General features: G+C 48.3%; 1 protein-coding gene across 1 annotated transcript in view; it reads left to right on the top strand.

Annotated features, from left to right (window-relative positions):
- The window catches only part of LOC130371687 (uncharacterized), a 50,741-nt gene that overhangs the window by 927 nt on the left and 34,814 nt on the right, over positions 1 to 15,000 (top strand). The window contains exon 2 of the mRNA XM_056577545.1: positions 3,209 to 3,291. Coding sequence (XP_056433520.1) covers positions 3,218 to 3,291 — 74 coding nt within the window. The 5' untranslated portion in view covers positions 3,209 to 3,217. The remainder of the gene's footprint in view (positions 1 to 3,208; positions 3,292 to 15,000) is intronic.

The raw sequence follows: 15,000 nt of genomic DNA, 5'->3' as shown, positions 1-15,000 counted from the left end.
ACCACTGGGCCACGGCCAACACGTGGAAATGACCCACTTCCACAATAGCGAGACAGGAAAACGCCACGGCTCCCTACACAATTGTCGTTGGGGGAAAAGTGTGTGTGTGTGTGTGTGTGTGTGTGTGTGTGTGTGTGTGTGTGTGTGTGTGTGTGTGTGTGTGTGTGTGTGTGTGTGTGTGTGTGTGTGTGTGTGTGTGTGTGTGTGTGTGTGTGTGCGTGCGTGCGTGCGTGCGTGCGTGCGTGCGTGCGTGCGCGCGTGTGTGCTTGGAGTAATGGCCTTTTGCCAAAGTTGGGAAAGTTTGTTGACATATGGATATTTTCTATTGTAGATGTCATACACACACATATACAATTCTATTACATCTGTAAAATATTATACCTGCTTTACTGGGCAGCTCCCAGTGTCCACCCGTAGAAACCAGTGGATGTACTGGGCAGCTCCCAGTGTCCTCCAGTAGAAGACGTGGTCACACTGGGTAGTATTTAAAGTTGCGGTTGGATATATTATACTAGATAGTCACACGCAGTGCAGCCTTTCAAATAACGTTGATCATAGTATTGTACATCTTCTAAGTTAAATGAAACACAAACTAAATCCAATTGAAGACTTAGTCTGACGACGATAATACAGGAAAGCGGCCAAAGGTCTTGACAGCCGTTGACTTGGAGACCAGGGGTCGGTCAGAACAGGTTTAGGAATGGCTGGCAGTTATCAGGAGATCTGCACAGTCTGCTGTTCTTCATGTCCCTTTAGTGAAGGACATCTAGTTGGCTCAGGCAGACAGACACTCTGTGGAACTATATCACCCCTCCCCCCTCCCTCCCTCCCTCCCTCATTCATTCGTTATAATACAAATTGATTGTCAATTAAGCTTTGTGTCATGATAACAGTGGCCTGTAATAGGTTCTGAAGAAATGTTTGCGGAAAGTATTGCAGCTTAGCTTTTTAAGATAGCTCTGTGAGCTTCACACGGTGGTCTGAGCACTGTGAGGTTAGCACTGTGAATTTAGCAGTTTGAGATTAGCGCTGGGATTTTAGCAATGGGAAGTTAGCACTTTCAGGTAGGCACTGTGAGGTTAGCACTGTGATGTCAACACACTGATCTTAGCACTGGGATGTTAGCATTATGTTGTTAGCACTGCGAGTTTAGCACTGAAAACCTTGACAGGTTTGACAGCACTGTTAGCTTAGGTTAGTGCTGAAAAATGTGCGTGCCAAGCACTAGTCTTCCCGAGTCCGTCTGTACTGTCTGTCAGAACACGCCAAGCTGTTTCCACACATGCCTGGAGCACACACGCACGCACGCACGCACGCACGCACGCACGCACGCACGCACGCACGCAGACAGACAGACAGACAGACAGACAGACAGACAGACAGACAGACAGACAATAACACACACATAGACAAACCGACACACACACACACACACACATTTGGCAACAAAATTTCAGGGCCTGCTTCTGACACATCTTTAACCTCCACGAGTCTCTTTTGACAAGTTATTCAGGAAGTCAACATTGTATGTGTTTATCAATTCCCAAAAAAAAACAGCTTTGTGGGCTAAATGTCAGCTCTCAGGGGCGTCTATTGTGGTCACAATAGACTAACTGATTGATTTATGGACGTTGATTCCTCTGGAGTTCAACCAGCACACCGTATCCTGTCTGACCACACGTGTCCGTATCCGCACCAGGCAAAGGGGTGGTGTCCGGGTCCTTGGTAAGGCCAGCTGGAGCAGCTGTTCAGGGCTCTGAATAATCAGCTGGCATGGTTTGCTAACCAGGTGAATCATAGGGGATAGTGAGGGGGCTAAGGATACACAGGAGGAGGCGCCCAGGGAACCAGCTGGAACAAGGTTTCCCTTAATGTTACACTGCGGCCTGGGGGCCAGATATCTGGGTCTGGGGGTCAGTTAGGGGGGTCTGGGGCTTAGGGGATCTCCCCTAACTGGGCGTAGTAGATTAACTTCTACATTAGCCAGTCTACACAGTGTTGATTTGAAAACTTTGGCTTTAGCCTGTGGGTCACTAAGTGGTTCTGGGTTTGGTCTGGGGGTCACTAAGTGGTTCTGGGTTTGGACTGGGGGTCACTAAACTGGGTCTGGGTTTGGTCTGGGGGTCACTAAGTGGTTCTGGGTTTGGTCTGGGGGTCACTAAACTAGGTCTTGGTTTGGTCTGGGGGTCACTAAACTAGGTCTGGGTTTGGTCTGGGGGTCACTAAGTGGGTCTGGGTTTGGTCTGGGGGTCACTAAGTGGTTCTGGGTTTGGTCTGGGGGTCACTAAACTGGGTCTGGGTTTGGTCTGGGGGTCACTAAGTGGTTCTGGGTTTGGTCTGGGGGTCACTAAGTGGTTCTTGGTTTGGTCTGGGGGTCACTAAACTGGGTCTGGGTTTGGTCTGGGGGTCACTAAGTGGTTCTGGGTTTGGTCTGGGGGTCACTAAACTAGGTCTTGGTTTGGTCTGGGGGTCACTAAACTAGGTCTGGGTTTGGTCTGGGGGTCACTAAGTGGGTCTGGGTTTGGTCTGGGGGTCACTAAGTGGTTCTTGGTTTGGCCTGGGGGACACCAACTGGGTCTGGGTTTTGTCTGGGGGTCACTAAGTGGTTCTGGGTTTGGTCTGGGGGTCACCAAACTAGGTCTTGGTTTGGTCTGGGGGTCACTAAGTGGGTCTGGGTTTGGTCTGGGGGTCACTAAGTGGGTCTTGGTTTGGTCTGGGGGTCACCAACTGGGTCTGGGTTTTGTCTGGGGGTCACTAAGTGGTTCTGGGTTTGGTCTGGGGGTCACTAAGTGGTTCTGACTCTCGGCCTCCGTTCATCAGCGGTTCAGCCCTCTTGAATAACACTGCAGCAGCTCTGTGGTCCAAGCGGTCGCTGATCCACGTTGCTGCTTCCTCCTGCTACTGCTGGGGCTGAAGCGTCAGGCATCATGGACCTGTCTCAGAATCCAGCTTAGGAAACTCAAAACCTCTACACACACACACACACACACACACACACACACACACACACACACACACACACACACACACACACACACACACACACACACACACACACACACACACACACACACACACACACACACACACACACACACACACACACAAAGCCTTGGAAGGCGAGGTGAGGGATTGTGTGATTCCTGTTCACATGGGTACTTTAAAAGGGAATATAGATGTACTAATGCGTCCGTCTGTTTGTCCCCAGGTGGAGTGTATGTGTACGTCACCAGCAGACTCACCAGCTGTAACCGTGGTAGCTGATGGAGCCAAGATGGAGGAACTCCTAGAGTAAGAAACTCAACATCACGCCTGCATTCTATAAAGGGCTGATGATCCGCCATACACCTAGAGGGACACTCCCACCTATGATGTCACTAAGGCAGAGAGGAGGACAGATTTTCAAACGGCTCGTGACGGCTTATCACACCTGGTGGCATGATGTCACCCCTTTAACAGTGGTGACCGTGGGCTGCTTCTATTTGGCGCTCCCTTCCTGTCGATGCGTACTGTTCCCATTTCCTAACTGCCAAGGCAGCGCTGCAACTCGAGGGGGAACTCTTCTTTTCTCCCTGGGGATTGGTCAGTTTTACTTGTGTTTGGATCGTCCAATGGCGTCGTCTCCATTGGAAGATGGTGGTGGTGATGAATTGCCATTGAAGGGTAGAACATGAAGTTGAAAACATCTGGTCACTGGCCTGACGTTTCCTGTTTCTACAGGAAATGACCCAGGGAAGTGCTCCTCACACCTGCTAGATACCTGCTACTAGCTAGTTATTAGCTTGCAACCACAGTTTGGGACTAGTGAGTGGCCCGTGTGCTACTAGGGCGTTGCTAGGGTGTAACTAGGGAGCTAGTAGGGAGCTACTAGGGAGCTACTAGGGAGCTACTAAGGAGCTGCTAGGGAGCTACTAGGGTACTAGCTTGTTGGCAGCAGCTATGTTTGCATTTTAAATTGGGTGCTTTTAAAGCTGGCACTTTTACGAGTCGATGCTTCATTTGGATGTAACGCCTCGCAGTGGCATGTCCAAAAGCGCATTGCGCGTCTCTGTGGTAATGTGTTGATAATACTCAAACACTGCCTGTCAGGAGTTCTTCCATAATAATGCAAGAATGAATTAATCCGTGATGTTCACCTGCTTGGCTGTGCTCCAGTGATCAGAGGCGCCTGGCAGTGTTGTGGAGGGGTTTGGTTTTAAAGGAGATATATGTCTGACAACTAGACACTTCCACCCACGCGAATACTGCATTCACCCCCAGGGAAATCAGAATTGAAAATGGCTCTGCTCAAGATAGAACAAGGATAATGAAAACTGAAAAGAAAATATAACACAAGAAATATAGCCAGGAATTAACATGAACTTTAGAAAATATACACGAATGTCCCACAAAATCCTGATTCACGACATCCGAGAAGGGAGTTGAACAGCAAGGAGCTGTTCCCTTCAACTCCACCACAATAATATTGTGCTGCTTTAAGTGGATTACTTTTTTAATAATAAAAAAGTAATCCAGTTAAAACACCACAATGAAGAAACAACAACAGCTCCTTGCTGTTGAACTCCCTTCTCGGACGTCTTGAATCAGGAGTTTTGTGGGACATTCGTATTATTAAAAAAGTAATCCAGTTTTATTGTTATCTTTGAATATGGTGGCGAGACATCACCTATATGGACGTCCAAATACACATACTGTATAAATGTATTCTATATATATATAGCCATTTATATATATATATAGGCTACCAAAGGTCCGCCTCCAAAAGAGTCATTTCCTCTGTTGTCACCGTGGCAACAGTGACCTTTGAGGCCATAAGAGGTCAATGTTACCCGGGTGACAACAGAGGGGAGAGTTGAAAGCCAAACACCCTAGGGTCTCCGCTTAGATACCAACTGCCTCTCAACATGAGTTCATCGGAATGCCGCTAGTCCTGTCAGCTCTGTCGTTAGTGGCTAGTGGTCTCTAAGATACGGGTGGAGGGGGTCGGTGTATGTGCGTTTGTCCATGTGTGTAAGAATGTGTGTGTATAGGTCTATCAGCTTCTTAATAAGCTTGTATTTGTCTTTTCTTGATTACAGTGTGTGTGTGTGTCTAGTATATAATGCCTAATTTCTCTCTTCCTTATATCTACGCTTATGACAACGTTAAGCAAGTGGCCCCTATCTGCTCTTTCTTGTGTGTGGGGGGCCATCACACACCGGCCTGTGCTGCTAACACACATTCTTGGCTATATTTTGTCATGCGTCTGCTTTCGTCTCGCTCCTGTCAGAGTTGAACTCCGTCCATTGGGGATGAGTCATCTCGGTGACTCACAAAGACCCAGCACTAAGCCCCCATCCCACCACTCCTAGTCCACCCCCGGTGGTGGGTGGCTGCAGGCGGCAGGGGGTTGTTATGGAGGGTCTGGTTCAGCCATGACTCAGCACTGGGAGACGGCCTTGATGGTCTGTCCTAACAGGTAGAGGAGGGAGGAGGAGGAGATACACGTCATCAAGGATCAGACTCTATACATGGCTTACCCTCAGTTTAGTGTAGACGTGGTCACCTGTAGAGCAAAGCCTAAAGTTAAAGGTTCAATGAATTAAAGGTCCAGCAGAATTGAGTGGAATCTAGTGGAACCGACTCGGCAGAAATGGAACATAACGTTAAAACGTATGTTCCAATTAGTGTAGGATCCCATGAAAATAAGATAACCGGTTTGAGCGCGTACCTAAAGGCAAGGTCCTGACCGCAGTGACCCGGGTTTTGATTCCTGCCCGTGGTCCTTTTGTTGCATGTCTACCCCTCTCTCTCTCCCATACCTTCCTGTCGATCTCACTCTTAAGTAAAAAGAGAGAAAAAAAGAGATCAACCACTCCATATCCACCACTGCACAGAAACATACCGTGGCATTATTATCCTAGATTGAAGCTTCACCCTCTATCGGACGCGGGCATCAATATGAACCGCTGCACAGAAAGTAAAGTAGTGTAGCGGATGGCAGTTGGCGGATGAGGGGGATTATTATAAGTGGGTGTGAAACATTACTACATCTATGCTTTGGAAACTTTTTCAGGTATTTTCCCTGTTCAATAATTAAAAGTAAGCTATCCCTCTTTTGGATAAAGTTGGTATCCAAAACGAAACGGTAGCGATGTGACCGCCCACGTCAAGCAACCTATATTCACGTCCTGCAGTGCAAGTAAACATCGGTTAGTAACGCTGCTTGCAATCGAGATTAATGATCATGACATTGTGCCTCTTTTTCTAAAGGGAAAAGTGGAGTATGTGTACAGTCCCATTCCGCTCCACGATTTGCAGTTATTTGATAGAAGTGGGGGAAAAAATGCATCTAACAAACGTGTTCAATGTAAAATTATTTTACTTGTAAGCCTTGACCTCTGAGTTTTACATTTACAGACTAAATAACTAAATACAATCTTAAATCTATTGAAGAATCTTATCACTTGACACACTAGTAGATGCTGCAGACGATGACATAATTTCAGTTAGTGGCCTTCTCAACTTTACACACTGGACCTTTAGCATGAGTTTATACCAAGAGAAAGATGAACTGATGACATAGGGTCATTGAACATGCACAGTTGAATCTGCTATTGCACATCTTGTCTGGTTGACCACTAGAGGGAGACAAAACTGCTAGTTTGAACATCGACAAACTGATATTAAATAATGAGTCTGGATACTGATTTATATATCTGCCTCTAATGCCAACATATAACATACCATAGTATTCTGTGGTGTACTGAAACCTTTTTTGCTTGCTAAGAATCTCTTGCTTTTCCGAAATCTTGTGAGTTGGGTGTGTCCCTGTTGACCTAACAGAGTGTAACAGTGCAACAATGCTCTGAAGGTTGAGCTTTAACATGATAATATAAAGTCAATGCAAGCCTGGAAGGAAGAACTGGGAGGGCTTACTCGAATGTCTATAGGGCAGAGCTCTGGTTGGTGATAGCATTTCCCACATTATCTCAATGCATAAACCGCAAAGGGGCCCTTGGATCATACCTCCCAGTACACAGTACTGGTTGATAGCTCCCAGCATACAGTACTGGGCGTAAGCTCCCAGTACACAGCACTGGACCATACCTCCCAGTACACAGCACTAGACGATAGCTCCCAGTACACAGCACTGGACCATTCCTCCCAGTACACAGCACTGCTCTGTTCCTCAGTGTCCTCATGCATGATGGAGCATTTCCTTGTGTGGTTTAATCTTATAATCTGTAGCTGCAGCTCAGAGCTGAGAGCTGTAAAGTGAGAGAGGGGGAAATCTATTTTTCATATAAGTAACTCATAAAATGGATACAATTTCTAACAAATGACACTCCATGAACCGCTCTGAATCGTACCCAATGCACTTTTAATTTTCTTTCCACCCGGGCCTGGATGGGGTTTCTCTTGGTCAGCACTGATCCGTTCCTCTAGGCCACTCCAGGAAGGAGGTCAGGGCTTATTGGGGTCCAGTCTGGCTCCCTGCTGCAGGCGGTCGGGAGCCTGTGGTCCCACCTGGGGCTGAAGAAACAGCCCGTCTGCTATTGAGAAAGAATAGACCGTATCTTGGACTCTGCAAAACATCTGCTACTAACATGGCTTGAAGATCCATCTAACCTTCTTCTTTTCTCCTACTTCCGATTCCTTTTTTTTAAATGCGTTTTGAAGATGTAGCAGGTGTTCAAGGTTTGCAGAAAGAAGTGTCACTCCTTGAAGCGGCTGTTATGAAGAGCCTTTGTTTTCTAGTTCTGTTCCCCCAGCAGGATGTGGGAGACATAGTGTCAGGACTGTTGGTTGGAATCAAGAGCTGTGAAGAGAAAAGGCAAAAAGAGTGGAAGAGAGATCACAGTTTTGTAAACCAAACAACCAAATAATGTCCCTCCCTTTCCGTGTTTCTCTGCCATTGATTGATTTAGAATCAAGAAGATTCATGCTCTTTTTTAGTTTTTATATTGCTTTCAACTTTCCCTTTTAGTTCAGTGCATTAACATATTTTTACCTTCATCCAATGCATTTGTAGCAGGCTCATCGTTCCCTGATTGTCTTATCATGTAATAGATTATCTTGTGCTTTCTTATGGATGACTTTAAGGTCTCCTTCAACTAAGATATGTGTACTTTTCCTCAGTATTACTTCCTAGTACTTCATACACCTCTGCTACAATGGATCTGGTCTGGTACCGAGGCAGGGGCAGCACATTTCTCTTTCCATTCCTTGCGACCACACTCAAACAACAGCTGTTGAATGTCCTCCTCAGGACCTTGTAAGACCAGCTGAAGGGTTTTGGTCCCTCGGGGACCAGGGGCCCGTCCTCTGACCGCTGGAGTGATGGACGGGGGGGCCCTCCCTCTGACTGACGGCCCCGCTGTCTGGGAGGCCCCGGAGGCAGGAGGAAGAGGAGAGGAGGAAGAGGACAGGAGCAAGAGGAGAGGAGGAAGAGGAGAGGAGAGGAGGAAGAGGAGAGGAGGACAGGAGGAAGAGGACAGGAGGAAGAGGACAGGAGGAAGAGGAGAGGAGGAAGAGGAGGAAGAGGACAGGAGGAAGAGGAGAGGAGGAAGAGGACAGGAGGAAGAGGAGAGGAGGACAGGAGGAAGAGGACAGGAGGAAGAGGAGAGGAGGAAAAGGACAGGAGGAAGAGGAGAGGAGGAAGAGGACAGGAGGAAGAGGAGAGGAGGGAGAAGAGAGGAGGGAGAGGAGAGGAGGAAGAGGACAGGAGGGACAGGAGAGGAGGGAGAAGAGAGGAGGGAGAGGAGAGGAGGAAGAGGAAAGGAGGAAGAGGAGAGGAGGAAGAGGAGAGGAGGAAAAAGGACAGGAGGAAGAGGAGAGGAGGACAGGAAGAAGAGGACAGGAGGGAGAGGAGAGGAGGAAGAGGAGAGGAGGAAGAGGAGAGGAGGAAGAGGAGAGGAGGACAGGAGGAAGAGGAGAGGAGGAAGAGGAGAGGAGGAAGAGGAGAGGAGGAAGAGGACAGGAGGGAGAGGAGAGGAGGAAGAGGAGAGGAGGAAGAGGAGAGGAGGAAGAGGACAGGAGGAAGAGGAGAGGAGGACAGGAGGAAGAGGAGGGGAGGAAGAGGAGAGGAGGAAGAGGACAGGAGGAAGAGGAGAGGAGGAAGAGGAGAGGAGGAAGAGGACAGGAGGAAGAGGAGAGGAGGACAGGAGGAAGAGGAGAGGAGGAAGAGGACAGGAGGGAGAGGAGAGGAGGAAGAGGAGAGGAGGAAGAGGACAGGAGGAAGAGGAGAGGAGGACAGGAGGAAGAGGAGAGGAGGAAGAGGAGAGGAGGAAGAGGAAAGGAGGAAGAGGAGGAAGAGGAGAGGAGGGAGAGGAGAGGAGGGAGAGGAGAGGAGGAAGAGGAGAGGAGGACAGGAGGAAGAGGAGAGGAGGAAAAGGACAGGAGGAAGAGGAGAGGAGGAAGAGGACAGGAGGAAGAGGAGAGGAGGGAGAGGAGAGGAGGAAGAGGAGAGGAGGAAGAGGAGAGGAGGAAGAGGAGAGGAGGAAGAGGAAAGGAGGAAGAGGAGAGGAGGAAGAGGAGAGGAGGAAAGAGGAGAGGAGGAAGAGGAGAGGAGGACAGGAGGAAGAGGACAGGAGGACAGGAGGAAGAGGAGAGGAGGAAGAGGAGAGGAGGGAGAGGACAGGAGGAAGAGGACAGGAGGAAGAGGAGAGGAGGGAGAGGAGAGGAGGAAGAGGAGAGGAGGAAGAGGAGAGGAGGAAGAGGAGAGGAGGGAGAGGAGAGGTGGACAGGAGGAAGAGGAGAGGAGGAAAAGGACAGGAGGAAGAGGAGAGGAGGAAGAGGACAGGAGGAAGAGGAGAGGAGGGAGAGGAGAGGAGGAAGAGGAGGGAGAGGAGAGGAGGAAGAGGAGAGGAGGAAGAGGACAGGAGGAAGAGGAGAGGAGGAAGAGGACAGGAGGAAGAGGAGAGGAGGAAGAGGACAGGAGGAAGAGGAGAGGAGGGAGAGGAGAGGAGGAAGAGGAGAGGAGGAAAAAGGACAGGAGGAAGAGGAGAGGAGGACAGGAGGAAGAGGACAGGAGGGAGAGGAGAGGAGGAAGAGGAGAGGAGGAAGAGGACGGGTCTCTTCCTCGCCCTGCCGACCCTTGGGGAGACAGTGGGGGAAAAGGCGGCATATCATGCCTGCAATAAAATGGGTGAAGGTATTTTTCTTGGCACCGATTGTTCCCTGCAATGCAGTTGGTGGTCCCTGTACAAACCCCCGTCCTTTGTGTTCAGAGAGGGAAACGGTTGAACATCTCACAGATTGTTCAGCGGCCGAGGACAAGTACTTCTTTACTCCGTGGGGGTTTTCTTTTGAGGCTTTTACCTAAAAAACCTTTATTTCAGGTTTCTTCATTTGTGTGGAAGGGGAGACTGCGAGGGGGTGAGGGTGGAGGGGGGGTCCGGTCAGGATGGAGGCAGGAAGGATTGCAACCGCTCAGGGATCATCTCAACCAGGACTACTGATCACTCTTCACCATCTAGGAAACCTTTAGGGGATGGATGTTCGTATTTATATAATAAATTTATCTTATTTCTGAACACTCCACGCACGCACGCACGCACGGAGAGACGTGTTGGACCTAATGAATCACAGGAGGCCGCTGTGATTCACTCAGCAAAAACACAGCCAGCAGTCATCTGGGATTGTGTGTGTGTGTGTGCTTCTGAGAAATATATAAAGAGAACTGTTCTTCTGGAGTGATTATGTCTGTCTTGTGTGTGTGACACACGTGTGTTTGTGTGTGTACGTACTTGCGTGTGTCTGCAGTATTATAATCTCCCGCTGGAAGTTCAATGATGATCATTTCCTCACATTTTCGTATGTGAGGAGATGCTGAGGGAAGTGGTGGGGACGCACACATCGTATCAATAAGGGAGGTCGGAGAACCGTCCCATGTGACTCATTCATCAGCGTATTGTCCTGAAGGACTACGTGGGAGCTGGCCAGCGCAGTGCCACTCACCGCTCTTCATCATAATGTCATCTTAAGATTCATACTCCCAGTCTCTCTTCGCAGCATGTCACTGAGTGGGATCATGAATGCAGCACTACGAGTTTCACAGAGCGTCGAGCACAACAGACGAGGGTTTCACTCGAGTTGAACCCTTTCGCAGACACATCCTCCCAGGATGAACCCAACTGTCACTCAGAACAAGGGGGACGGCTCTTCTGAAGTAGCGCCCCGATGTGAGTCAGAAGACGGGCCTCCCTGAAGGGGTCTCTAAGGTCACAAAGTGCACTGGGTAGTGTGCTCTCACAGCTGAAGGGTCGTGGGTTCCGTGTCCACAGCCTCACCTTTAGCTATCCTTGAGCAACACGCTGTCCCCTACCCGCTCTGGGTTCACATGATGACGACGCTGTTTGAAAAGACCTGTTTGTGTTTGAGGTGGTGGAGGCACTGAGCGGGTAAACCACTGCTGCTCTTATTCAGGATTGCTTCAGTATCTGATGGAAGAGCCTCTGGGACACTACACACCACCATAGGAAACACAGGAGAACTACATGGTTTAGAAGAATAAAGACATCTTGAAGAGGAGAAAAGTTTGTACGTGTGTGTGAGAGAGTGGTAGAGAGTGAGACAGGATACAACATGAATGAATACTTTCCTTTGTATTGCAACATTAGGGTTCATTCTATACAATCAGCGCCTCAACAATGTGGTTGCATAATAAGATGATTTTATAGTTCAGTTCAACAAGCCAGGTTTGTGGCCATGTGTGTGTGTACATATATGTGTGTGGTTGTGTGTGTCGGTGGATGGATGGGTGTGTGTGTGTGTGTGTGTGTGTGTGTGTGTGTGTGTGTGTGTGTGTGTGTGTGTGTGTGTGTGTGTGTGTGTGTGTGTGTGTGTGTGTGTGTGTGTGTGTGTGTGTGTGTGTGTGTGTGTGTATGTGCGTGTGCATGCGTGGGTGGGTGTCATGACAATATCAAAACATGTTGGAGTGGATCAGAAGGACTCCAAGCACCCCATGCTGGGGTGAGAGGTCAAGTGTTTGTGTGTGTGTGTGTGTGTGTGTGTGTGTGTGTGTGTGTGTGTGTGTGTGCGTGTGCGTGTGCGTGTGAGTCTGCGTGTGTGTGTGTGTGTGTGTGGGAGGTGCTCTGGGGGTGGGCGAGTCAGCAGAACACAGGAAGCAGCTGCCCTTGTCTGGCCCTCAGCACAGGAAGGAGCTACAACCAGTTCTGTTCTGGAGCCTGACCTCACTCCATGAGGTAAAACATCCTCACTTTAAAAAATCGACCTTGCTGAAAAGGGTTGAGTCTGTCTGTGTGTTTGCGTGTGTGTCATGCATACAGACACACACGCGAGCACACACACATGTTAGAACACAAATTGTCTAAAAGATTTCATCCACCACTATCAAGTGTAGTTTAATCCCATTGGATTAACCTTTTACCCCAGTGATCTGTTACCATGGTAACCACTCCTAATCCCGCTGAGTTGTTACCATGGTAACCACCTCTAATCCCATTGATCTGTTACTATTGTAACCACCTCTAATCCCAGTGAGCTCTTACCATTGGTAATGTCCTCTAATTCCAGTGAGCTGTTACCACTGAAACCACCTCTAATCCCAGTGATCTGTTACCATGGTAACCACCTCTAATCCCAGTGATTTGTTACCATGGCAACCACCTCTAATTCCAGTGTTCTGGCACCATGGTAACCACCTCTAATCCCAGTGATCTGTTACCCTGGCAACCACCTCTAATCCCAGTGAGTTGTTACCATTGGTAACCACCTCTAATCCCAGTGATCTGTTACCATGGTTATTGAGGCAGTAGTCCGAGTGTGTGTACTTTCAGGAAAGTTACAGATTTATAAGGAAGAAGACGCAGAGAGCTCCTTGTTACCATGGCAACCGTCCCCCTCATATACCCATGGCGGGGATCTGAACCATCAACCATTTGGAGGTGGAGAGACAGAGAGGCGTAAGCAGAGGGGGTGGGGGCGCACTGGGGAAGGTTCTGAGGATGATGATGAAGACGGAGAGCCGATGAAGAGAGGAGGAGAGAGACACGTGAAGTCTGAAGGAAGTGCTCGTGCCCATCTCTCTGACCTGGGGTCAGGCTGTGAGAGAGGGCCGCCTGAGGCCAGATTAGACCTCGACCTGCCTCCTCAAAGCGTTGTGCACTGACGTCGAGGTTTGTACCAGGATCAGAAGAGCGCTTTGTAACACAGACGCACATCCCCCTGAGAGGATAGGGTGAGAAGATGAGAGGGTGTGGATGAGGGGGAGAGGGAGGGAGGGAGGAAGGGAGGGAGGGAGGGAGGGAGGGAGGGAGGGAGGGAGGGAGGGAGGGAGGGAGGGGGAGTCGGTGAGTCAGGTGAGATCAACTCCAACAGAGAGGGTAAGGAAACGGTGAAGACATAAGAAGGTACATCCTTTCTTTTGTCTTCCTATCCGTTAGGATAGGAACACACACACACACACACACACACACACACACACACACACACACACACACACACACACACACACACACACACACACACACACACACACACACACACACACACACACACACATGTCTGTCTACCTAATCTGTGTAGATTCACTAGAGTTTTACGAGATGTGAAACATGCCGACTATCTCTCCTTCTCTGTGTTTTATAGACTGCTTGGGCTGTCAGTCAGCTGCTCTCAGCCGAGAGGCGGGCTGATTAGGTTTTGCCCACAATCAATGAATGTCGATTAAGTGGTCTTATCTAATCTATTACTGTCAAAAATTAATTTGAATATAATAAATCCAGTCTGATCTAATCTAATCTGATCTAGTCAAAAAATAATGTCATGTAATAATGTCATGTAATGTAATAATGTAGTCTAATGGGAAGTAGTCTAATCTGATGTGTTGTCGTCTAGGGTTCTGTCACACAGTTTCTGATGTAGTCTAATCTGATGTGTGGTCGTCTAGAGGTGCTCTCTGGTCCTGTCAGTACAGTGTTTGCACCCTGTTTCCCTCCTGCTTCTTCATATCTCCTCTTGCAGTCTTGAAAGGCACGAGTTCAATGCTTTATAAGGTTGGAAAACCAGCTCTAGAATCTATTTTAGTCTAGTTAAAAACACAAACAACCAAACATTAAAGAAGTAGAATGGACCTTCTTAGCTCAGGTTGGTCCCAGGTGGAGGATTCCGTCTCCATTTGTCTGTTCACTGTGCCTTTGAAGATAGAAGGTCTTTTTGGAGATGAGAGCAAACCAAACTGAGAATCCACCGTGCCCACACACTCCCTGGCCTTCTTATTCCCCAGTGAAGCCTAGTTGAGCTGATGAGTTAGTGTTACAGGGAGACAGGTCATTTGGATATGGGCTCCTTGAGTTTGGGGAAATTCAACATGGATCCATGGTTTCCTCGACTCAAAATATATTTTTTATAATCAAGGTAAAATCTGTGATTTATATCACTGATAATCAAACAGGTGTCCTCATTTTTTAAGAGTGCTCTCTTAGAAAATAATCTGTGAAGAAGAGAGCTCTCTTAGAAAATGAGGACACCTGTTTGACAATAACTTCATATTTTTGCCCAAAAATATATTTGTGCTTCCCTCCGGCATAGGGCTGTACTGTCTATGACACAGGCCTGCGGGCCTGAATACCTGTTCCTCATGCAGGGGGGCAATAGCTTTAGACTGCTCTAGGGAAGCTCTCCTTGAGCCAATGGTCCTGATGTCACAGAGCCTGGGGGCTGACGCCTCACTGACCACATCAGAGATTGATTGGCCCATCAAGATTCTCTGATAGGCCTTCAACCAAGGTCATCAAAACCTGACGCAGTTCATCTTAAGAACAAGTCTGATATTACAGCAGCTCACTGATACATGAACACAAACCATCTGGTGGAGTTTTTTCTTTCTTTAAGATGTTCGGACCGAGAATTAAACTTTAATTGTGTGTGTGTGCATTTTCAGTATGAACTGTTTATATGTTTGCGTGTCCGTAAAGACCTATAATAAGGCATGTACGCAGACAACATATCTTGCTATTTTGTTGAGAATGTGTGATTGATTATATCATGTGTGTG

Source organism: Gadus chalcogrammus, chromosome 18 (genome assembly GCF_026213295.1).
Source record: "Gadus chalcogrammus isolate NIFS_2021 chromosome 18, NIFS_Gcha_1.0, whole genome shotgun sequence".
Lineage (NCBI taxonomy): Eukaryota > Metazoa > Chordata > Actinopteri > Gadiformes > Gadidae > Gadus > Gadus chalcogrammus.
This window is presented reverse-complemented; position numbering and strand designations above follow the sequence as displayed.